The sequence below is a fragment of the Sebastes fasciatus genome, chromosome 16, assembly GCF_043250625.1.
Source record: "Sebastes fasciatus isolate fSebFas1 chromosome 16, fSebFas1.pri, whole genome shotgun sequence".
Lineage (NCBI taxonomy): Eukaryota > Metazoa > Chordata > Actinopteri > Perciformes > Sebastidae > Sebastes > Sebastes fasciatus.
The window spans coordinates 19,601,447-19,626,949 of NC_133810.1; the positions used below are offsets into that span (position 1 = coordinate 19,601,447).

Consider the following 25,503-nt stretch of genomic DNA (forward strand, 5'->3'; position numbering starts at 1 on the left):
CGCTCAGAGCTACTGAGGTAGAATAAAAAGTGAGAAAGACCGAGAGTGGCGAGTGAGAGGGGAGGTGGATGGGTTACAGCCTGAGAACAGTGTTTGAGACCAGTGTTTTGTTTACGTTACTTAAGTGATGTTTGTACATGTTTTCCGTACTGATGTAATGTTGTTTCCATACATATTGTACTTTGTTTACGTACTTATTTTAAGGCCAACCATGATGTTTTTCCTAAACATAAGTGAGTGGTTTTGTTGCTCCCTGCTGCTACTGCACTTTAATACACGTGTGTAATATTCATGCATTGTAGAGGCAAAACTTGACACTGACATGCTATCCTCTGGTGGACAGACGGGTCTATTACACGCTTTTGCATGATATCGGGTTGCAGAAATGTGTAAATTCAATTAAATGTTTATTATTGAGGTCACTGGGCTACATTATATTGAGAGATGCTTCGAAAATGTTTGTCCTTCTACATGAGCGGGGGAGGATATTAGAAACATCTCTGTATATAATGAGTCCAGTCCACCACTATCTATGATGCTTAAACACATAATTAACACCTCTACGACAATGTCAACACATACTGAATATGTTATGTTTATATGCTCATATTTGCTCTATGCATTCAAACCTTTCAGTACTTTTTGCGTTATTTATTCATTTACTGATTATTTTTATCCTTTACCATGTGCATATTCTGTGTAGCCAGCTTGTGTTTGAGAGCATACACCAGCATGTACTTGACTTGACCGACTTTTGTATCTCACAGGGGAGCTGTACGTCGGTGGTGTTGGGAAGAGCATGTACAGCAGCCTGCCCAGGTTGATAGCGTCCCGGGAAGGCTACCAGGGCTGCCTGGCATCCGTGGACTTGAACGGAAGGCTCCCTGACCTGCTGGCCGATGCCCTTCACAAGGTGGGAGAGGTGGAGCACGGCTGTGGAGGTGAGGCCGGGAACACACTGGGAAGTATCAAACATCTGTGAGTCATTCCTGTAATCGGATTTCTGAGCGTCAGAGCAGAGGTGAACTCAGAGGAAAACTAATCACACCACATTTGTTATGGTATTTAACAGCTTTGTTGAATGCTCCATTATGATTGGCCAGCGAACACATTCTGTGGTTTTATTATTTCTGATTATACACGCTAACATGTAATAATATCACTGTGCCGTCAAGAAGTCCAGCGGCTTTTGTTGAGTTACAAACAAACAAGGAAGCACTCGGTAAAGCGCAGAGTTTTGCCAAGACTTAATAATATCAAATAATCTCCCCAGGTAGTCGTCGCTTTTACAGGAAACATTGATAAGGTTATGACAGAGGAGTTATATAAGTGTACACAAAGTTGGCTTGAGGGGGACACTTGGGTAAAGGTCACAGAGTCTCTAAAATCAATAGATGTCTCCTTTTTTTGTTTCGATTTTTAGATGAGGTGGTCACAGTGACACAAACATAGACAGACAGTCAATCACATTACCTCTGATCTTTCATGGAGGCAATTAGTAACCAGCAATCAGTTGCATGGTACAATAGCTGGTTAAACAGCTGTCTTAATTGCCTTGTTTAAATTGCTATGGTTGTCTTGCTGAACCTCCTTTCCTTGGAAGCTTTAAAATATTTTCTGTCAAAAGATGAATATCCGCAATCTTATTGTGCAGTAATGACTGGCTCATCGTTACGTATTTATTCCCTTTGGATAGTAGCGAAGATGCATAAATAGAATGAAGAGAAGGCACCTGGTAAATCTGCTGTCAACACCCTGCAGGTCCCAGCACCACCTGCACAGAGGACTCCTGCCACCACCAGGGAGTGTGTCTGCAGCTGTGGGAGGGCTTCTCATGTGACTGCACCATGACCACCTACGGGGGCCCGTTCTGCAGTGACCGTAAGTACAGGTGTATTACGCCTGAATAGCTAGAATGATGGGGAAAGTGTACTTCAGTTTAAATATTTCACTGGTCTCTACAGGCTGAATTATGATAATGATCAGATACCACAATGTAAGTGATTGGTTGACAATTGAAAATATCTGTAAAATATGAATTCCCTTGTAAAGAACTTTTAGTCAGACTCATGTCGATTTAAAGTAACAATGAGCGACAACAGATGTCATTGTAGATTACACCAAATTGTGCCCTCTCAGGGCTGTTCACAGTGGGTGTCTGGGCGGCATGGTTGTAACAGGTTGGCCAGGCTGTCATAAGTGTTGGGGAAAACACTATATCCCCAAAAAGAAATGCGTTTTTCATCTTATCTCACTCAGTGGTTCTCAACCTTTTTGGCTTGTGGACCCCTGAAATGAAACAATGTCTACTTGTGGCCTTTTCTTGGATTATTTTCTTTGAAGGATTTTAGAGCCCTAAAGAGGTGAAATTATGTAGAATTTCACAAACGAAATTGAAAAATTCAGTGGGGGGAGTCAGGAAAGCATAAAGATAATTTTGTGTAACTGAAATATTTCTTTCTTTCTTATTGCTTTAATCATCTGGTGGCCCCTCATTTGCATGCAGATATTTCAGATGCCCTTACAGCTGCAAAACCACAAAATAGTGACAACTTTGACAACAGCAGGAGGACACATGATGCTTTTTGTGATCGATTGCCCATTTTAAGCAAATTTCTAGGATCTGCAAGTAAATTTTCTCACCGTATTGAAATGAAACCAATTGCTACGTCGAAGGTGGGAAATCAATCTAAAGACTCGTGGTATGCTTTAGAAAATAATCAACAGTGATGCAACGTATAAGTGATTTGTAGTCAATGGGTAAAGCATGCAAAAACACTACTAAAGTAGTCCTTTAAAAACAACGCTAATAATGCAAAACGTTAACGATAGATCACTCTTCAGTCGTATATGATGGTTTTTCTATTCCAATAACAATAACTTGCGGAGGGTGAGTGACACACTATTACTCACTGTTTATTCTCTGAGATTGTGTAGTTTGAGTGCTATCTTGTACCCAAAACAAAGACTGAATGTGATGGGAAACATGTCTACCTGTCTTAAATTAGTCCTATATTTTCAAACCCTGACATATGCTTTCTAATAAGAACATTTCCATATATTGTGCATGCATGTGCAGGTCGAGGCAGATGGCCCACCTAGAGCCGGGTTCTGCCCCGAGTTTTTACCCGTTAGAGGGGAGTTTTTCCTTTCCACTGTCGCATAACAATGCTTGCTCATGGGGGATCTGTTGTTTGGTCGGTACAGTCTAGACCTGCTCTATATGAAAAGCGTATTGAGATAACTTCTCTAATGATTTGATATGAAAAAATAAATTGAATTGAAGTGAATGCATGTGAATACATGTACTGTATTTCTATACTTGAGGAATCGATTGCACGCTAATTGCACACGCCACCTTGATAGTACCGCATTTCAAAAACCTCCCGTCTGATTGCTGCTGCCGCCATAAAGAGCCCTCTATGTCCAAAATAATAGAGCCGACTTTTATCAGAAGCTTTTCATACTTATAATAGCAAGAGATTAACATTAAGCTTATTGGTCCAGTGGTCACGGCGAGTTAAGCTTCATTTGCTGCAGAGTCATTTAGAATAACTGCAAAGAATTGTGCCTTTGTGGTAATCATTATTGAAATGTGCTGTTATGCAGTATTGTTTTAAGAGAGAAAAGGCCATTTAACTCTGTAGGGGGGCTATTTGAGGATAATTTGATCGTAATAGTGTGTGTAAAGTCATGTTTGCAGGAAAAGATATCTATTTTCATATGTGAGGAGAATCTATTTTAAGAAAACACACCTCATCATTGATCATTATGTTCACCTTCATTTGGTTGTTCCCACTGATTATAGTCTAGTCTAATTAGATCATTCAGGAAATTAAGACACAAAATAAACTACTTTATCGAGTCGATGTACAATACTTACTTACTTACTTACTTACCGGCAGTTATCTACTTTAGCTTGATATAAAAGAGCTGCTTTCCTCCTCCATTTGTTTCAACAAGTTGTCTCATTAGTCTGCTTTCTCCTTTTAGAAACTTAAACACACAGCCAAATGTGCTCGCTGCTGTAATGTATTGATTTAACCTGAAGATCAATAGTTTGTCCTCTGTAGTCTTTATCCATTACGTCTCATAGTGTCCCAAGACTGTGCACCCGGATAAAATGTATATTACGGTGTTCAAGCTGCTTTTTGCTTTCTGCGTGAACAAGAGGGCGATAAAGTGTATGAAACAGGAGAGCTGCTGTAGTGTACAGTTCTGTTTGTGCGTGATATACCATATTAATAAATTCTGCCGATAACCTTACAACTGCATTTCAATAGGGGAGGAACACAATATAATCAGGGGAGGGGAACTGCTACAGCAACACTTTGTATTGATTTAGATGGGACTATAAAATTACAATTTCTACGGCTGTCAAAGTTAAAACGATAATAACGCGTTAACGCAAATTTGTTTTAACGCCACTGTTTCTTTAACGCATTAACACAACTTGCCATTTTTAGGTTGCGGGCGGATACTGGTAACATATGAAACTAAAAAACCTAAGGAATGCATTGGTACCAACCATGTCATAGTAGCTTGTCGCAAAGGAGGCAAAATAACGCGCCAAACGTGCACTACATTTTGATGAGGAAAAACTGGCATGGCCATTTTCAAAGGGGTTCCTTGACCTCTGACCTATACTGTATGTGAATGAAAATGTGTTCTATGGGTACCCTCGAGTCTCCCCTTTACAGACATGCCCACTTTATGATAATCACATGCAGTTTGGGGCAAGTCATATTCAAGTCAGCACACCAACACACTGACAGCTGTTGTTGCCTGTTGGGCTTGAATTTGCCATGTTATGATTTGAGCATATTATTTATGCTAAATGCAGTACCTGTGAGGGTTTCTGGACAATATCTGTCATTGTTTTGTGTTGTTAATTGATTTCCAATAATAAATATATACATACATTTGCATAAAACAAGCATACTTTCCCACTATCATGTTGATAAGAGTATTAAATACTTTACAAATCTCCCTTTAAGGTACATTCTGAACAGATAAAAAATGTGAGATTAATTTCCAATTAATTGCCATAAAAAATTTGAATCGATTGACAGCCCTAACAATTTCAGAAAACTTTCCACAACAGATAAAGCATTCATAAACCCTGCCGGTGGCTATAACATGTTCCAATAGAAACTAGACACATAATTCTTCATTCTCTGTTGATGATTCAATGCATTGATTCTCAGTTTAGTATCTCTTAAAATGTACAGTACTTTGTCCACTTTTGATCATTAATATTGGTAGACTGAGCTTTTGTTTTACTTTTCATTGACGCAGATAATTGATTTTGTCAGCTGTTTTGTCAAAGCAAAGCAAGAAACAAAAAAAAACATGTTGATCTTCATTAAACTTGATAATGCTTCCCCTTGAGAGAGATTACATGTTGGTATGCAGTTGTTCAACCCCAATCCTTTTAAATTTTCTATATTTTCTGTAATTGCAGCTAGTTTGATGCACATCACATCATCTAAGCCTGAATTTCAAACAGCCGCCTAAGGCTAAACCTTCATAGCACTCTATGTACAATAATGTTTTGTTGCCAGACAGAGGATCTTGTTGATTTCAGTAATGTAACAGTATGGTTCCTTCAATATGGGTTAAGTTTGGACAAGAACTGCCAACAAATGTATACAATTTTAAATTTTTATGCCCCAGAATTGATCTGTGTTCATTTACCAAAAGGCCCCAAGAGAGACACCTTTTAAGATTACAGGGTTTTACTAAAGCAGTGCTTTACAACAGAGTGATCTCCACCCTTGCTATTGTAGGGGTAAACTCTAAGAAGTATTCCTGCATGAACAAGACTATTATTGCACAATTAACAGCAAAAAATAACATTTTGAAGTGAAAAAAAACGCAATTGCATTGCAGCATATTTGGTTTTCATCCAGCAGCGTTCAGGGAGGACTCTCAATCATCGGGTGGTAAATGGCATTGCCAGCCGATATCAAAGGTCAAACCAATACATCAGTCCAACGCAGAGGAAATAACAAGCCACATGCTTCACATTGAGCCATCATCAAAGTCATTAAAACAAATAGGGAATAATGTGACAATCATGTGAAAAATAAACAAATATGTAGGCAGGACAATGGCTTTGTAACCATCAGTATTAGTTGGTACAGCGTGTCTCATCACGCCACAATCTGCTGCTTTGTTTCTCTCGCCAACACTGAAGCCTAACAAACAATCTTCTCCTCCCACCTTTTGTCTTCTTCTGTGTCTGTGCCAGGCCAGAAGGTCAGCCAAGTCCAAGAATTAAAAAGAAAGGAGGGTGGTGTGCTTTACTGATTTTTGACTGTCTGGCCATTATTCAAAACCCTAACATCAGAGGTATGGTGTCAGATCAGTCTCAATATTAATGAATGCATACAGAAGTATTCAAAAATGTAGGAAAATAAGGTTTACAAATACATTTCTGTCACACAAATATTTCTTGTTTTAAATACATGTAATAGAAACCTACAAACATGTAAGGGATAATGCCAGTCATTGCGAAATAAACTCAGACTGAAGGGGTTTATTTCACAACAATGACCCGCTAGCTGTACATTATCCCGTTTATTACAGAGCTACTTACTTAAGAAATCAATAGATTTACAAAAAAAACATCCGCCTGAGTCCGCCATCAGAGCTGCGCCCATAGCAACGGTCTGTTATACATAGCAACGGTCTGCTATAAAGAAATAGAACGCTGTGATGGACCAATCAGAATTGAGCATTCAACAAAGCAAAGTAAACAAAGCAAAGTATGTGTGTGTGTGTGTGTGTGTGTGTGTGTGTGTGTGTATATGTGTATATATAAACATATATGTGTGTATATATATATGTGTGTATGTGTGTGTGTACATAGGTTTGTCAATTGATTCATATGTAAATGCAATTGCAGTTAATCACGATTAATCACACATTTTTTATCTGTTCAAAATGTACCTTATCAACACGGAAGTGGTCAAATATGCTTGCTTTATGCAAACATATGTATATATCTATTATTGGAAATCAATTAGCAACACAAAACAATGACAAATATTGTCCAGAAACCCTCACTGGTAATGCCAACATTTAGTGTACGTTTGGACCGTTATTTAGGCTGACTCCATACATAAGAAACAAAGCAAAAGCTTATCAAGCAACCAAGATTCCTTAGTTGGTTTGTGCTTCATTACATTTATATTCATATACAGAAAGCAGTATGCCACAAACATCTGTGCTAATTACCTTCAGGTCATCGTTTCATCACTAAAGTCACCCAGATATATAATGATGTTCTGTGCTCAATTTTCAGCGCCTATTTCTGTAAACATATGGAGAGTGTAATTATTGATTAACCTCTGTAGCTACAGATGATTACTTTGGCATATTCATTACTTGTTTGTGTGTGTGTGTGCTTGCAAATGTGTCATAGTGTATTTGTGTAATTAATTATGTACACATTTGCAAACAAATACTACTCCTGTCATAAAAAAATGAACAACACGGAACGGTTATTTCACATAACTTCCATTTAAAAGTGTGACAAATGTATTGCAATACACTGTTAAAAAGCACAATGGGCAACAGCTGATTTTAACTTAACGTGACACAACTGTTCCTGCGTCTTTTTCTCTACTCATCCTCGACGTCCTCCCACCCCTGCGCACCACACATTTGACAAACATATGAAATTCCACCTGACACGGCTTCACTTAACCACCGCGCTAGCACCTATCAGCTATCTGTAGAGTGGAACCCACCGCCGCCATCAATTTGTAAGTCAACATTTCTTTTGAATTGTTTAATACCCATGGAGGTAAGGCAGACTGTAAATTGAGCTTGTAGCCTCCAGGCATGCAGGCAAGGTACGTTAGCACGGCGCTCGACAGCAGCTGTCTTCCTTTCTTGTTTTGTATGGCAGTTAGCGAGAATTGTATCTAGCTTTCATTTTATTTGTGCCACAACAATAATGGTTTTCCATCTCCTCAAAGGAGCTGGATGAAGTTTGTATTATCAAAGGATTCTACGCTGTAAAACATATGCAGAGGCTTTATGTAAATCTGTGTGCAGATTATTTGTACAATTGTAAGATGAGGCAAACTGTAGTCTAGATTTCTCCTCTCAGTTAGTTAATAGAAGAAACTTTTTAAAGATGATTATTCTTTGAAATATTAAAGGTTCTTTCTGTAGATAAGAACCAAAACAACCGTGTATGTGTGAAGTGCCAAAAAATTACAATGTGTAACAAAACTGGAGGTAGAGGAGCTCAATCAAATCCCATTTTCCCTTTTGACCTTCATTTCAGGTGGAGTCATTCACAATTATGACTGTGTCCCAAAGGCCACAAGGATAATCCAGGATAGAGGTTCAGACTTAATCTCGTGCCCCGTGACCAAGGCTCAAGAAAACATATTGCTGTTCATAACATGGTGGCCCTCTTTATATAGACTTTGGAGTCTGGGCCACGTAAAGTCAATGGTCTGGATCAAGCAGACATGTCTTTAAGACACTTGCGTGATATAGCTACATAAATGTTCTTTAAAAAAAAATCAGGACCTTATTGCCTTTGTGTCCACTCTATGAGAAACATACTCATTTTAAAGGGCCAGTGTGTAACATTTCAGGGGATCTATAAGCAGAAATATAATATAATATTCATAACTATGTTTTCATTAGTGTATAATCACCTGAAACTAAGAATTGTGTTTTCATTAGCTTAGAATGAGCCCTTCATATCTACATAGGGAATGGGTCGTCTTCACGAAGTCCGCCATGTTTCTACAGTAGCCCAGAATGGACAAACCAAACAAGGGCTCTAGAGAGACTTTTGCGTTGTTACGTTACCTGAAGGCCACCGTAGTTCTCCGACAAGCTTGAGAAACTGTGGTAAGCTGAGCCGCAAAGTGCAAAACCGTGGTACCGCCAGCTGCCATCTGACTTCTGTAGCTCCTAAAATTGTGTTATTATGGAAAGGATGGCGTCTGAGCGAGGCAAACAGCGTTTCCACGGTTTTGCAATCGGCGGCTCACATTACCGCTGTATTGGAAAGGGAGGAGTGAGCGGAGGGATAATCAGTTGGTTGCACCACTAGATGCCGCAAAATCCTACACACAGTACCAATAAGACATATTCATCAGACTGGAATTTGCTCTCCTTTACGTCGGTTGTGTATACAGACCTTGTAATCATAGAGTAGATGAGTAGAGGTGGAGGCAGGTACCTCCCACAGCAATACTCATTTCACAGTCCCTACCACTCAAACAACACATTCAGTACAGCTCATGCAAATTGAGCCTTTGAAAACCTTGATGGCAGTCTGTAGAAATAATCATCTGAATTGTTCGAGCAAAACACCTTGGTTATATTAAATGTTGAGCAAGTTTGGCCCTCTATATTTGAATGCACCTCATGCATGCATGAGTTCATCAGTAAAGAGGATTTGACCTTTGGTTGATTCTCTACAATTAACTTCAGGGGTTCCAAGTCCAGACTGAGCTTGGCCTCTTGCTTGCTTAATATCACGTAATGATACCCCACCCATCATTACACAACATCCTGCACTTACCCACTGCATATAGAAATTAATTATGCTTCCGTCAGCCACTTAATGCCGTCTAGGTAGAGAGTTATTGTTATTATGAAACTGTCTACTGTTGGTGGCCCAGTTCACTCTATTAACGCCAGCTCTGAGGTGATCGTGGTGTGAATCTGTAGCATCTTTCTGAAGACCTCTGAGGGCAATTAAAATATTTTGTGAAAGACATTATTTGGTCCCGCTATTAACTTTCCAAACAAAGATATTGTAGGATCAGAGGCTTTTCCTCTTAAGGAAGCGACTAGCAACTGAACCTCAGAGTCATCTCTTGATAAGTAAAAATTGCACTGATGGATAAAAGCTTTCAGACTGATTACAGTAGTGGACTCCATCAGAGTCAATTACCTTTCATAACTTTGGAAAAGTGCATCTAATTCATCTTCACGATTTCAGTCAACATGGTCGCACCAGTATTTCATAATCATCCAGTAAATGAATGTATTCTATTTGGAGCCAGTATTCAGATTTCATGCTATTGCTCTAATTTCAAATAGTGAAATCTGGTGTTAATGCTGATCTTTGATAAATGCAACTATTTTTTCAGTTTTTGTAATTTAGCTGAGTTAGTAGGTTTCGGTAGATAAAAATCCATATATCAGCTTGTGGTAGACTGTCCAGGGTGTACAGAGCTGTGCACAGTTCATACTGTGGTAGGCGATGGATGGATGGATGGATGGACCAAAGCTGATTTTCAAAAAAACAAACATGCCTAATTAATTCATGCATTTAGAAATCCTGTATGTTTAACCACCATTTTCCAGACATCTTGTGAAATGAGATGTTAGGATTTTTCCATTAGTTGCCATGGCCATCACCTCAGCCACCTGGCTTTGTCAGCTTTGTTCAACACAGAGACAGTGTATCCCAGAAATGATAATCTCCGCCAAATCTCTGCTCTGTGTGAGTCATATAGATACTCTGAGCCCAAAACTGCTGGCGCAGCTCCCCACTGCTGGAGGTAGAAAAGCTTGAGCATTGTGTAATTGACTGGTATAGCTTACAGGGTTATACAAGTGAACCTGTGATTACAGGAAGCGTTGCTTTAATCTTTGTAATTCTTTTCCAAAATAAAACTGGCGCAGATGCGTCCTCCTGTGAAATACACCACAGGTCAATGCCTGACCACTCACTGCCTTTTAACAGCTTTTTAGCCTTTTAGGCATGAGTGGAAAACTTTTGACATTTACATAGATGTGAAAGGAAGTCAAGCACCTGAGGGGATGATGCCCCCTTTGACTTATTCTGGCTTCTCTGTCCTCGCAGTTTCTCACATTAAAAAACATCTTTCTGTTCTTATGTGTTGTGCTTTAAAGGGGTTTAAGGGGGTTTTCTCTCAAGGGCAGCATTATGTCATATGTCACCAAAAACACTAGATGTTACCAGTTTTCACAGAAGGGCCATCAGTAATCAGAGCAGATGATTTTTTCAATCTATTCAGCGATGTTAGGTAAAATGTTTGAGAGACTCATAGTGACACCGACACACTGACTCATACTGTTTAGTTCTGATGATGCTGTTCTACCAACTCTGCAAATAAGAATTTCAGTTGACGCTGAATATGAGATTTGGGTTCATGTGACCCAATTATTTTTGATAAATGGCAATGGTAGGGCACAAAAATAGAGGAAGGGATTACTGAAATATCTTGCTTCCACCAATTTACTAAACTGAAACCATCACATGTACTGCTGTTTGTGGTTGGTATTTAACGGAGCATAGATGTGCTAACTGTTGCAAATTTCCCCACTGTGGGACTTATAAAGGAATATCTTATCTTATCTTTAAACACAAAACAGGCAGAGAGGACAACAAATTAGATCTCATCCACCTGAGAATCCCTCTCCTTCAAATGTCAGAGGATGGTATTCAAATAAATGAAAATTGACTAGATTAAATAATCATTACTGGATGAAATAAAATATGTAATCTCAGACCAAGTGAAGTGACAAAACGGGTGTTGCATTTAGACTACTAGTGCAGTGCCCGCCTGGTACGGGCCAATTGCTTGGCTGGAACCGCGGTATAGCTGCTTGCACCCACCAAGTGTGAAGTTGATTGGATGAAAGGTTTCAAGATATGCGAAGGACAGTCAGAAAAACAGAAAAGCAAGAAAACTTCCTTTTATGGCTGTCAATCAATTAAAATATTGAAACGTGATTAATCGCATGATTGTCCATGATTAATTGCAAATTAATAGCAAATTTTTTATCTGTTAAAAATGTAATTTAAAGGGAGATTTGTCAAGTATTTAATACTCTTACCAACATAGGAGTGGGCAAATATGCTTGCTTTATGCAAATGTATGTATATATTTATTATAGAAATCATAGAAATCAATTAACAACACAAAAGAATGACAGATATTGTCCAGAAACCCTCACAGGTACTTCATTTAGCATAACAAATATGCTGAAATCATAACATGGCAAACTCAAGTCCAACAGGCAACAACAGCTGTCAGTGTGTCAGTTTGCTGACTTGACTATGACTTGCCCCAAACTGCATGTGATTATCATAAAGTGGGCATGTCTGTAAAGGGGAGACTTGTGGGTACCCATATATTCACATTTTCAGGTCAAGGGACCTCTTTGAAAATGGCCATGCCAGTTTTTCCTTGCCAAAATTTAGCGTAACTTCGTAGCATTATTTAGCGTTCTTCCTGACAAGCTGGCATGACATGGTTGGTACCAATGGATTCCTTGGTGTTTTGTAGTTTCTGCACACATTTTTTCTTGATACCAATATCTTCACTCTAGCTTTAAAACTGAGCCTGAGCCCGCTACAACCTAAGAAATATCTATTGCGTTAATGCGTTAAAGAAATTAGTGGCGTTAAAACGAATTCGGGTTAACACGTTATTATCGTTATTGTTAACCTTGACAGCCCTACTTCCTTTATAAATAGATGATGGTGGTACCGTACCACCTATTGCCCAAATGACACCAAATTTTCCATGGTCACTCGGACATCATATCTACCATCATGTCCACCAAATGCGGTTACAATAGCACAAAGCGATCAGGAGACATGACATTTTTTTGGAACATAAGCCCTGGCCACAGTGTTTTGAGCTAACTTTGAGAGCCAGCTATAGCAAAACTGTATGGAACATCAAAAATCCAAAAAGTAACTTTTTCTGGCTTGATTCAGAGAGAATCTTTACCAAATTTGGTGATGATTGCTCAAAATATGTTGGAGGAGTAGCAAAAAATCTGATTTGGACAAAATTCAAAATAGTGGAAATCAGTCTAAAGGCAAATTGGCGTGTGTTATAAAGATATATTTGTCTGGACCCACAAAATCCAGGGAAAAAATAATTTTGTTTCTGAGAGTTACAGTTCAAAAGTTACAGGCCAAAATGTAAAGTTCATTGTTATAGCGCCACCATGTGGCCAAATCGCACCATATTCAACACTGGACTCCATTCAGGAGATTAAAATTAAATTAAATATTTTACTTATATTTCCTGTAAACTTGATTAGTGATGTCCCAGTTGAGTAGTAGTAGTTAGTATGGTATAAGCTGACCCAGTGTCATTTGAAACATTCTCTCTCTACTGTATTTATTATCGGACTCAGTGGCATGCAAAAGTCATCGTGTTTCAGTTTCTCCTTTTAGCTCCATTGGCGAAACACAGTGTTGCAATCAGGACAGAGGAAATACATGATTTGCCTCTTCAAACCCTGCGTGAGACTAACTCAGAGATGCAATTAGAGCCTTTCACACCACCAAGTATTACTAATAGAGCGCTCACAAAGTCACTCACAGTGTGAGCACCGCTGTCTGATCGCAGTCTCTTCTATCCCCAATGTCGTTTGTTGTTTAGCAATGTTCTCCTCCATCGCTGCCCCGCGGGTATTGCAAACAGAAAACTGTGACTGAATGGATTCCTGTTCAGCTGGAGATGTTTGTAGTGCTCATGTTTTTGTTCACCTTTTAGTATTTTAGTGTTCCACTTGGTTAATACAATATTCAGAAATATATTGCAGATCTTACTTTAACACTATGTTTAACTTCTCACCATACTGCCGTGTGCAGTCGGTTTCAATTATATCGCACCCCCTACCACACTCAAAAGTGGTAGCAAGGCACTAGAATAAGATGCTCACTTCTTGTGTAGGAACACAGTGCACCAAGGTGATCATTTTCTAGATGGCAGCAAAGGCAAGATTGGTAAATTATTTTTTTACTTCCCCGGGGTTAAAGCTTAGGGCTTTTCCATTAGCAGTTTTGGCCGCGCGAAGTCAAACCTTGACGAGTAGATTTGCGTTTCCATTACCAGTTTTAGCACGCCGAGCTGCGCCCAAGATGGACCTTCTCTGGAGTCAGGCAAAAGTCTACCCGACCCGCCTCCAAGCGGGTTGTAGTGAGGTATCTCCGGCCGCGGCTAACCTGTGACGACCCCGCTTCTCCCCCTCAAACAAGCGCGTGTTGCAAGCGAGACTCAACTCTGTACAGGAGATGAGAGACGTTTTTAAAAGTCTTTTTGTTCAGCTTAGTGCTTTTGTAGCTTTTAACTGAACCTCTGTGGTTTGAAGTTTAGTTTCTCTCCTGCATCCCCATTTGTACTTTCAGATAGCTGGTTTATTTGACTGTTTTGCCGTCAGCTGAAGGCTATGAGCCGTGGTAAGTTACCACCGATGAAAACCCAACATTTCTTGATTTTGCTGCTTCATAATAAAAGCTTTTGAATAACAAAATAACAGGGAACTTTTATCATGAGAAATTCATAGGAAATTAAATGTTTATCTCTGAATTAGTGGAGGTTGTTAGCGGCTATTCTTATAGCCGCTAACGGGGAGTACAATTGGCAGCAAAAATAATGGGGGGCTTTTATTGTGAAGAACTTAGGAAATGAAAATGTCTTTATCCACCTTTTTACAGCTGCTCCTTTAGCCATGGTTACACACACACTGTAGCCCTGTTGAAATGGAGATGCAAATCCCTATCATGCTGGGCTGCTGTGCCGAGTCAAACCAAGTCGAGCCAAGCCAGCACTTGTGTATGGAAAAACCCTATCTGTGTTGAGTGATTTTGACGCTCTGCTAATCTGTTAAAAGCAGCTAACAGCTGCATGAAGCTCCGAATAGGGATGTTGATTCACAGTGGGATTCTTAGTACTACTAACACTTTCACATAAGTCATTTGATTCAATTGTATATTCAAAGAATGATGCATGATGGAGCTTTAACTATGACAAAAGCACTTTTGCTCCGTACATTTCAAATCACATTTGTAATCATAAAATGCCTAGATTTATCATGTTACATACTACATTTGTTCAGTACAACTACTGTATGGATTTCAATGTAATATGGCACATCCATGGTCTTTGTCAACTATGCTTTGTCCAATACTTTGGTTAATCTATATAATAGTTGGTTCTCCTGTACAAGGAGCGTTACTCTCCAGCCTCAGAGCTGCTAGCATGGCTGTTGACTCTTAGTGTTGTTATTTTCAGGGTTAAGATTAAAGTGCTTTAATGCTCTCATTAGCCTCAAGAATTTACAACATCGGCAATCAGCAATTAGTTTTTCACAAATACACCTCAGCTCACTATTTAAAGCACATTACTTCCCTGACCTCTTACAACCTTTGGGTAAAGTGTCACGGATCAAGATAATTTAATGCAAGCTGATAGCTCATTAGAATGCAAACAGACACGGGCTGTGCTAAACTATGCTTAACAGATTGGAAAATACAAGCCACACTGCCAGTCTCACTCAGACTTGCGACAGGTTATTTCATGATTAGCTATGGTCTCTTATGACTCACCCTGCAAACACTGACTGCTGGAGAGGGAGCTCAATCTCCTGCCAATGTCACACTGACTAACAGAGTTAGGAGAAATATCCAAACCTTTATAATACACACTTCCTTCCCTCACTCTGGTCCACCAAGGGCTTCAAACCACAGTTACATTGTCTGAGATTGGAAGTTACAGGATGCAATCTAACTTCACTCTGCAGGAATTTTTTTCAGTTCCACAACATCAGGCTGGCCTCTTGTTTACTTGCACACTCATTTCACAGTTATATTGGCTTTTGTCAGTTGCCCATTCTAGTATGCCAACAATATTGACTCTTAAATAGTGTTTATCTAAGATGTCTGTGCATGCCAGATACCAGATTGAGTACTATAAAAAGTGCTCAGTACATAAAATTATTACTATACATTGTGGATTTAATTTATTCTAAGTATTGCTGAGTTTACAGCACATCGTAATCTATTGACTACATAATCTGCAGAGCCATTTTAATACTGTATATACCATCTAAAAGTTTCAACCTGTCAGCAGGACTTACACTTTTCTCCTGTTTACCAAATCCATAACAACAACCATTTCTCAGCTTTCTGTCAAGTATATGATAAACTGATTTGGTTGAAGGTCTTTCCGTTGCAGGTCATTATCAGTTGTTGTGTGTTTATCTAATATATCCTGTCACTACTAGGGCTGTGTATTGGCAAGAATCTAGTGATACGATACGTATCATGATACAGGGGTTAAGCAAGGCGATATAGAGGGATAATGTGCAGCGAGCCAGTCATTGTTGTGAAATAAATCCAGATAGGGAACCGGAGGGGTCTTGCATCGCCCTGAAGGGGTTTATTTCACAACAGTGACCTGCTAGCTGTACATTATCCTTCTTATTACACGGCTACTTACTTAAGAAATCAATAATTTGACACAAAAATGGTCCACCAGAGTCCAACATCAGAACCTATGTCCATGGCAACGGTCCGTTATAAAGAAATAACGGATCTGATTGTCCAATCAGAATTGAGTATTCGACAAAGCTAGGTAATAAATTTCGATAATAATAATCAAATTGAAGGAAAACTGTCATAGTATAAAGAACACACCACCATAAATGTGCATAAAATCAGAGTAAAAAAAGTTAGAATTTTTTTTCAGGCTGTCAAGGTTAACGCGATAATAACACTTTAATGCAAATTTATTTTAACGACACTAATTTCTTTGACGCATTAATGCAAATTTTTAGGTTGTAGCGGGCTCAGTTTTAAACTAGAGCGAAGATACTGGCATCATATAAAACTAGACCTAACAACCAACAAAGGAATCCATTTGTACCAACCATGCTATACTAGCTTGTCATGAAGGAGGCTATATAACGCTCCAATCTTGCGCTAAGTTTTGGCCATGAAAAACTGACATGGCCATCTTCAACCCACGAGTCTCCCCTTTACAGACATGCCCACTTTATGATAATCACATGCAGTTTGGAGCAAGTCATAGTCAAGTAAGCACACTGACACACTGACAGCTGTTGTTGCCTGTTGGGCTTCAGTTTGCCATGTTATGATTTGAGCATATTTCTTTATGCTAAATGCAGTACCTGTGAGGGTTTCTGGACAATATTGTCATTGTTTTGTGTTGTTTATTATTGTTTATTTATTTCCAATGATAAATATATACATACATTTGCATAAAGAAAGCATATTTGCCCACTCCCATGTTGATAAGAGTATTAAATACTTGACAGATCTCCCTTTAAGGTACATTTTGAACAGATACAAAATGTGTCATTCATTTTTGATTAACTATGGACAATCATGCGATTAATCATGATTGAATATTTTCTTCGATTGACAGCCCTAATTTTTTTTATGCAATCAGAACAGTGAGATCTGCCTTTGCATTTATCACAGTCCCTGTAACATCCAGCATCATAGCACTACTTTGAAAGGACACACACACTGAGAGGATGCATAGCTTTGCAAATGAAATAAAGTATTATCTGAGTTTATCTTTGCATTTAAACTGTTGATTAAAAATCTATAGTGTTTTTTAGAATCGATACAGTATCACAAAATATAATATCGCGATGCTCAATATTTTCGATATATTCTTACACCCCTAGTCACTACTAGCATGTGAAGTCATCCATAGATAATCATTATTATTTTTATTATTATAGACATCCAGATTGTCATAATCTGGTAAATACAGGAAGCTTTAACCTGGCAGCTATTGTATAACCTAAGTGCATCAGTATCCTTGCACGATTAGTCGTATCAAATACACTTGATAGTTCAGGTAAATCAATTCTCTCCCTGGTCTCATTTTGCTTCATAAGGTTTATTCAATAGTACTAAAATACTTCACCTATGAGAATTCATCTCTGCTGAGCTGAACAGATGTTGTATTGCCATGAAACCGACACATATTGAGTGAGAGCCGTCATTAAAGTCGTGCTCATTTTGTGCCCGTGATTTGAGTGTCATTTTCACACGTCGTATTGAATGCCCGCATTGTTAAAAGTAACAGACTCTGTTTGTTGTCAACATCCTCAACAGCTCCTTCAAGCAGAAGAGACTTTTATTATGATCGAACTGTGCCAATGAGAATACCTCGTAGAACTTGTGCATTTAAACACAGTATTGTGCCTTCAATGGGTTTCAGGGAGTAGAGTTCTGTAATTATGAAGTGAAAACAGTAATCTAAATCCAATTAGGATTTTTTTTTATTGGCGAAAAGACAGGCAGAGCACAATTGTTCCGTATTTAACTGTTTTTAACAATACTGAATACTACAGTAAGGGAAATTTGGGTTCCCCTGATGGAGCTGTTGCCCCCGTGACCCGACCCCGGGTAAGAGGTTGAAGATGAGATGAGATGAGAACAATACTGATTTAAGCAAAATACACACAAGAAGATAAGAGGAAAAAAGTACAATGCACCCTCTTTTAAAACAACAATGATAGCACAAACAAACAAAACAAAACATAACGAAACAGGACAAAACAAAGACTCCGTCTTTAGAGAGCTCTAGATATATTTGTGAAATTGTAAATATGTGTTAAATGAGAAGAAACACTGTTAAATTCACAGTGGCGACTGGAGTGCAACAGCCGGAGTGCAATTCACATAAAAAAGTGAAAAGCTCTCCTTTTAAATTAATTTTGTAATTTATATATTTTTTTAAATATGCAAGCAACAGCAAGTTCATAACAAGCCGCGGCAATTTAGGCTACCGGCTCCGAGATGCCCCAGAAAAGATGTGCCTCTGGTTGGAAAGCAATTTTCACTATTTCCTAGCTGAGATTATGTGAATTAATAATGTAGAAGTTGATTACTGGTTTATGACACAGTTGCAGTATAAATCTTGGTTAGCCTACATGGTTTGCAGAGTATGTACGGTCTTCAGCGTTCATTAGCGTTTGCAGTATCCATTTATCTGTATATCTCTCTGTCCATTCATCCAGCCATGCATCCATTCATCCAGCCATGCATCCATGCATTCATGCATAAGGGTATGGCTGCTTGAAAAGCTAATAATACTTTGTACAACAAAACTGGGAACAAAAATCCATAACAGCTTTAGTTTTATCCAAAGAAAAATACAGACATAGATATATTCCCCCCAGCTTCATCTCACTTTGTGTGTCAGAGGTAGACTGTGGGGAAAGCCTCTATTGCAGCATCATAAATGAACAATAAAACCGACAGATTCCCTTAAAATGGTAAAATGGTAAATGGACTTGGACTTATATAGCGCTTTTCTAGTCTTCCGACCACTCAAAGCGCTTTACACTACATGTCAGTATTCACCCATTCACACACACATTCATACACTGATGGCAGAGGCTACTAAGGTGCCAACTTTGCCCATCAGGATTTAATCTAAATACTCATTCACACACCGATGGCTATGCCTCCGGGAGCAATTTGGGGTTAAGTGTCTTGCTCAAGGACACATCGACATGTGACCCGGAGCAGCCGGGGATCGAACCACCGACCTTCCGATTGGTGGACAACCTGCTCTACCCTCTGAGCCACAGCCGCCCTTAAAAGAGCTACCAAAAAAGCTGTATAGCAGCTTGAAATATCCTCGGTGTGATGACCGATTCTAACAGCCATAGGCAGTTTCAGACTCCATAATAACAAAGATAAGAGCTGGTCAGAAGGCTGCATCTGCGGCGAGAACAGTGTCACATCCATAGAGGATCCATTTGCAACAAAGAGGAGGGTTTCTTTTTATAATAGCAGGCAATTTGTTAAAGAGGTTATTTAGTAATAATATTCATATAAAGGCTTATTGGAAGAATGCTTTCCCAAAATTGCTTTGTCACGAAACAAAGAAGCAACAGCAATCATAATACGCCTGCAGGTGAAAGAGCGCATATAATTACGGCAATAAATGGTGTAAAAGTGGGGTCAGAGGCTCGCCAAGAGGCTCGGTGCTTCTGCACACAATGAGTGCTGCTGTGGGTGTGTAGAGATACCAGATAAAGTCTAATTTGTGTCACATTGGCAGTTAGTGCCTCTGTTCATTCTGCCATTTCCAGGATGATATTCCCTAAAGTGTCTCTGAGACACTGTCCAATTTTGGGACTGACATTATGCAAAGCTTGATTACCAAGTGGACAGCTCCCACCCAGCTCTGACTGTCCCTCTGTGCCCCGCTCTGCACGGGAACATGGTGGGATTCGCTTTGCACCCAGACCACGCAGCAGCTGAGCCTCAGATGAATGCTAGTCTATGCCGGCTCCCGAGGGGTGGGGGTCGGGGCTTCCTAGTCCCTGCTGCAGGGGCTGTGTGAGAGGAGAAAGGTTACATTCAGTTTACATCATAAAGGCTAGACGCACACACACAAAGGCCCTCAGATTCAGAGTCTGCCGTACTCTGGCTTCATTTCTGTTTTTCTGTACACTCACAGACACAGTGACACACTCGCTTATAAATCATTTACTTGCTGTTCCTCTCGCAAAGTCGGAGCGTTCACTCTGTTTGGTGCGTTATGAAATTATAACCCACTATAATGAAGAATTTAGGAAGAGAGAGTGCTTGCAGTGCGGCTATGTCATCGTGGCTGTCGACACCACACTTTGGCAAGCCAGTGTCCACACTGTGGGTTGAGGATCCACAACGTCACTTCATTTCAAACTCAACTCAACATCAGCAACAACTGTTAGCATATACTATATACTGTAAATCTATTCATCAACTTTATTACCATAACTACTGTTTAGATTGGATTACATATGTCACCACTAAAATGATTTTACATGCACTACTACGGAGTTGGGTCATATCAGATTAAAGGGACAGTTTGTAAGTTTTTACAGGTATAAATCTACAGGGTCGGTTTCCCATACGCAATCGCATATGCACGCTCGCGTGTGGCTACGCTGTTCAGACTCAGACTCCAACACAAACTACACGGAAGCACCAAAACCTCTTGGTTGTATCTAGTGAAGCCCATCTTGCAAAACAGTGTTAGTGGCGGTCGTAGTACGCGGGGAAGACCGTAGCTTTGGTCTCCAGGGCCGGAGTCTCTGCTCCTCTGCCTGCTTGCCTTCACTCATACACCGCGCTCGTTCTCACTCCACCTCAAGTTCATGCGCGCACACTACACACTGCAGAAGAGTTAGTTTAGCTCTGAGAATATCTAGTGAATATACAGTGGACGTTTGTGCAGAAATAAATGCTGCAGTTCCTCCAGACCGACAGAGGTTTTCCGTGTCTTGTAAGTGACGGGGCTCCGTAGCGAGTAACGTTATCGTCTCTGACCGGGTGCCAGTGTCTTCCCCCTCTCCCCTGAGACGATAACGTTTCTGGGGCTGGAGAAGGAAAAGCCAACTCTAGGATCAGCATTGATTCATGGAGAGACCTTCATCTGGTCAGCTAACATTACTGCCAAGCAGGTGAAATATAGAGTTATATTGTGGTTTTAGCTGACGTGTGTCGCCTCACTGTTTTGAGCGATGCTCGTTCATGTCTATTTAGAGCGAGCAAGCGCAAGCAACGCTGACTTTCGTTGACTTAACGGCCACAGGTGTCGCTGTTAACAAGCATTTTTGATTCTTACAAACAGTCCCTTTAAATGCAATTCTGCATAATTGCAAAATAAGCAGGTCTGGCCTCAAGTTTTTACACAATCATGACAGATCTTTAAAGCCAGATCGTATGTGCGTACAGCTTACAGAAGCATTAGAACTGCAAAATTATTTAAACCATATGCCAAACGGCATCAATAACAAGTTGAATCTAACATACATTATATATGGCCAACGCATAAGATGCATACATGGTTAAAGGATATTCAGCCAGTTATAGCTCACACTTGTAGCTCTTTGAAGTGGTGATATAATTACTTTAAAATTAAAGTCCTTCTCCTCCATTGTTATGTAACTAAAGTAAGACGTCTAAGTAATGTATATTAAGAAAAATGTCACTACAATAACGATGGTACATCGTAACGACTATATTACGGTGGTACATTTAGTACCGTAAAGACTATATTACGGTGGTACATTTAGTACCATAAAGAGTATATTACAATTGTACATTTAGTACCATAAAGACTGTATTACGATGGCACATTTAGTACCGTAAAGACTATATTACGGTGGTACATTAAGTACCGCAAAGACTATATTACGATGGTACATTAAGTACCATAAAGACTATATTACAATGGTATATAGTGTACCATAAAGACTATATTACAATGGTACATAGTGTACCATAAAGACTATATTATGATGGTACATTTAGTACCATAATGACTATATTATGATGGTACTTTTAATACCATAAAGACTATATTATGGTGGGACATTTAGCACCATGAAGATATGTTTTCCTGATGTACCTGGTGACAAATGTCACCTTGGATTATTGCTGAATTTACTGACTCACAAGCGAAAAACAGCCTCACATGTAGTCGATACAAAGGGACTGTGCTTGGCATATTATGGACTGCGGACTATACATCACTCTTGATATACTTCAACATAAGATGGATTTCTGTTCTTGAGGTCACAACTGTCGTCTTTTCCCTCCAGCCACAGCAACTGGCTGCCGTCTTCAGCTGCCTCTGTGGCCTGATAAAAGCCTGTGTACTAATCCTTCACTTTCCCCAGCAGCCCACTTCTGTAACCTATTAAAAGTCACGATCCATAGGAAATTGGCATTCAGCAGATTAGTTTATGGAAACGGGTTGTAACAAGGCTCTCAGTCGGCTGCAGTGTTCTGCGTAGCAATAATAGCCAGAGCCATTGTAACTAACCCATGTAATTAGCAGACTTGTAGATAAATAAAGGGTTTTACATGCGTCTTAAATTTTGTGGTGACATTAAAAGCCTGCCTTGACTAACAAGGTAGGCTTTTAGTGCATGAGATGCTGTTTTCCCTTTACAGACTATTTACTTACGTGTAAATTGATTTTTAATATTTATCTTTTGATCTCAAATTCACAACACAATTTACAAATAATTCCTTTCATGTTAATTTCAGCAAATCCAAGGCATTATTTACACAGCACACTTCATTACAAGGAAACTCAATGCTCTTCACATTAATGTGCTTTTGTGAAGACTCACCCTACCAAATACATTATGAGGCAATTTGGCCTAACGTTACCACTTAGTTATTACGATTTATTACTGTGATAGCAACAAAAAGACGAAAAACATATGCAGTTGATCCACCATTATGGGTGTTTTGTCAGTTTGTCCATTATTCTATAGTCTGTGTGCAATAGTGCTCTCATCTACTGTAGTACTTGCAACCCCACTAACTGTATTTGCACAAACACAAGCTAGAATTAATGTACAACATAATACTGTATGTGGGCCGGATCATTTTTTTCTTTGCATTTTATATTTATGCTTTGCAAATGCACTGCTGATCTCCCTGTCCCTGTATCTCTCTCGCACACACAAACAAACTCTTCATTCGCTGCCTTTTTATTTCTCTCTGTCACCTCCTCTCTATTCCTGGCTCTCTGTCTGGTCATTGTACAACAAAGCACCAGCCTCTGCATGCTCAGCAAAAGAAAACCTTCACATTTTCTTCTTTGCTCCCAATTCATTTTGATAGCTTGTTCACTCACTTTCCTCTGCATTCAGTGAATAAAGATCTGCTCGCTAAGGATCCTATAGTGTAGTAACATAATGTCCCTTATATATTTTTCATCATATGCAACTGTAATGCAGATATTTATATATTAATGACACATGTACTGTATGTATTTATTTCTCATTTGAGTTGATCTTACAGTCCTCAATACACAGTGGGCACTGTAGTTATTTGATACAATACTTCATGATTTGACTTAGTTTACATAGACTATTCCAAAGCCAGTAGGGTTAATACAAAGTATAGATAAAAGCTTTTATTTGGTAAATAGTAAATACTATACAGTAAGATGTACATTTTCTTTCATTTTCACCTAGGGCTGGGCGATATGGCCTAAAAATAATGTGTTATTTTTAGGCAATATCGCGATACACGATATATATCGCGATATTTTCAAATATCCTCTAAGCACTTCATAATTGCTCGATTTAACCTTTTGATGCATACAATCACACCAATATGATGATTATTGTAGTCCCTGCGACATAATTCTTCATTAAAACCTTCTTGTTCATATTCATTAGTGGTTTCTGTTGGAACAATTTTAATCTTGCATGCAAAAAGTTGGAAATCACAAGTTAAATTTAACAAAATAGTATCCAACAGTATTCACTTTAACCAAATAGGTATCTGGCAATAAATGCTTTACATATTTTGATAAATACATAACACACACACACACACACACACACACTGTTTTTAATGGCGTGGAATAAGTGTAAAGTAACTTATTGTTATGTTTACCAGTAAGCTGTTATAACATTGCTGATAATAAAAAATATTATTTTCTTAGCAGTGTAGAAACCCACACCAATCGCGAGGTGTTGCCTACTGTCAAATCAAATCAAATCAATTTATTTTTGTATAGCGTCAAATCACAACAGAAGTTATCTCAAGACGCTTTATATGTAGAGCAGGTCTATGACCGTACACCATAGTTTTGAGACCCAACAGGATCCACCAAGCGCACTGTGGCCAGGAAAAACTCCCCGATTACTGGGAAGAAACCTGGAGCAGAACCGGGCGCAGGGCGGGCGGCCATCTGCCGAGACCGGCTGGGGGGATAGATAGATAGAGTGAGAGAGAGAGAGAGAGAGAGAGATAGAGAGAGAGAGATATAGAGAGAGAGATATAGAAGCAGCCACAATAGCAGTCTAGCAGCTGTAATAACTAATACAAGTAGGGCTGATAACACAAAACCAATAGTGGTGGATGGAAAGAGTGATAATACAACTATCGGAAAGCCAGCACTGTCCAGCATCTCTCCTCAGTACGTCCATGTGTATTTGGCTGTATGGCCAAAACTGCAGTCTTGTCCACTTATTCAGGCTGACAGCTTTGGTTCTGTTAGCTGGATGTTCAGATTAGTTGTGGAGAAGTGGGTCACCTCTTAGCTGGTTGGCAAACTTTTCTCTCACTGAAATGTATAACTCCGGTAGAGCTTTCTCCGCAAAATATTTGCGACCAGGCTGTTCATAATTTGGATCAAGTGTCTTAATGAGTCTTTTGAATCCGGGCTTTTCAATTACGCTTACCGGCGTTGCGATGTAGTTTACAGCGGCCGTAATTTCTTTGCATTTTGCAGTTTTCTGGGATTGCTTTGGAAAGCGAGGATGCCAGAGTAATTTGCCTCTTGGCTGGTTCTGGTTGCTTTGGTCGTGTTCTCGCTACCATACTCGCTCTGCCACTTCAGTTCTTTCACTTTCTCCGGGCTACGGGCTTTCTCTCTCCACTGCTTCCCTCCATAAACAAAAACACGCCGGCCGAATACGTCACACGCCCAGGAGAGAGGTCTGGATGGGGGCGGAGTCTGTGACCTATGTATCTGTGTCTGTGAGAGGGAGCCGGACTGCCGGAGGGAGAGAAGGAAATGCCAAAGCGAGTTTCACGCCGGTGCAGTGGCTTAAAAACATTACATGGCAATTTGTAGTCGTGTTTGCGATATAGTCATTTTATACACCGCGCATGGGAAGCCGCGATAAATCGACTATATTCAATGTATCGCCCACCCCTATTTTCACCCA

The 25,503-nt window shown here is 39.5% G+C and overlaps 1 protein-coding gene across 9 annotated transcripts in view; it reads left to right on the plus strand.

Annotated features, from left to right (window-relative positions):
* The window catches only part of LOC141752633 (neurexin-2-like), a 204,337-nt gene that overhangs the window by 118,204 nt on the left and 60,630 nt on the right, over positions 1–25,503 (plus strand). For all 9 annotated transcript variants that reach the window (XM_074610689.1, XM_074610691.1, XM_074610695.1 and 6 more), the window contains 2 exons: positions 768–941; positions 1,762–1,881. In XM_074610689.1, coding sequence (XP_074466790.1) covers positions 768–941; positions 1,762–1,881 — 294 coding nt within the window. The remainder of the gene's footprint in view (positions 1–767; positions 942–1,761; positions 1,882–25,503) is intronic.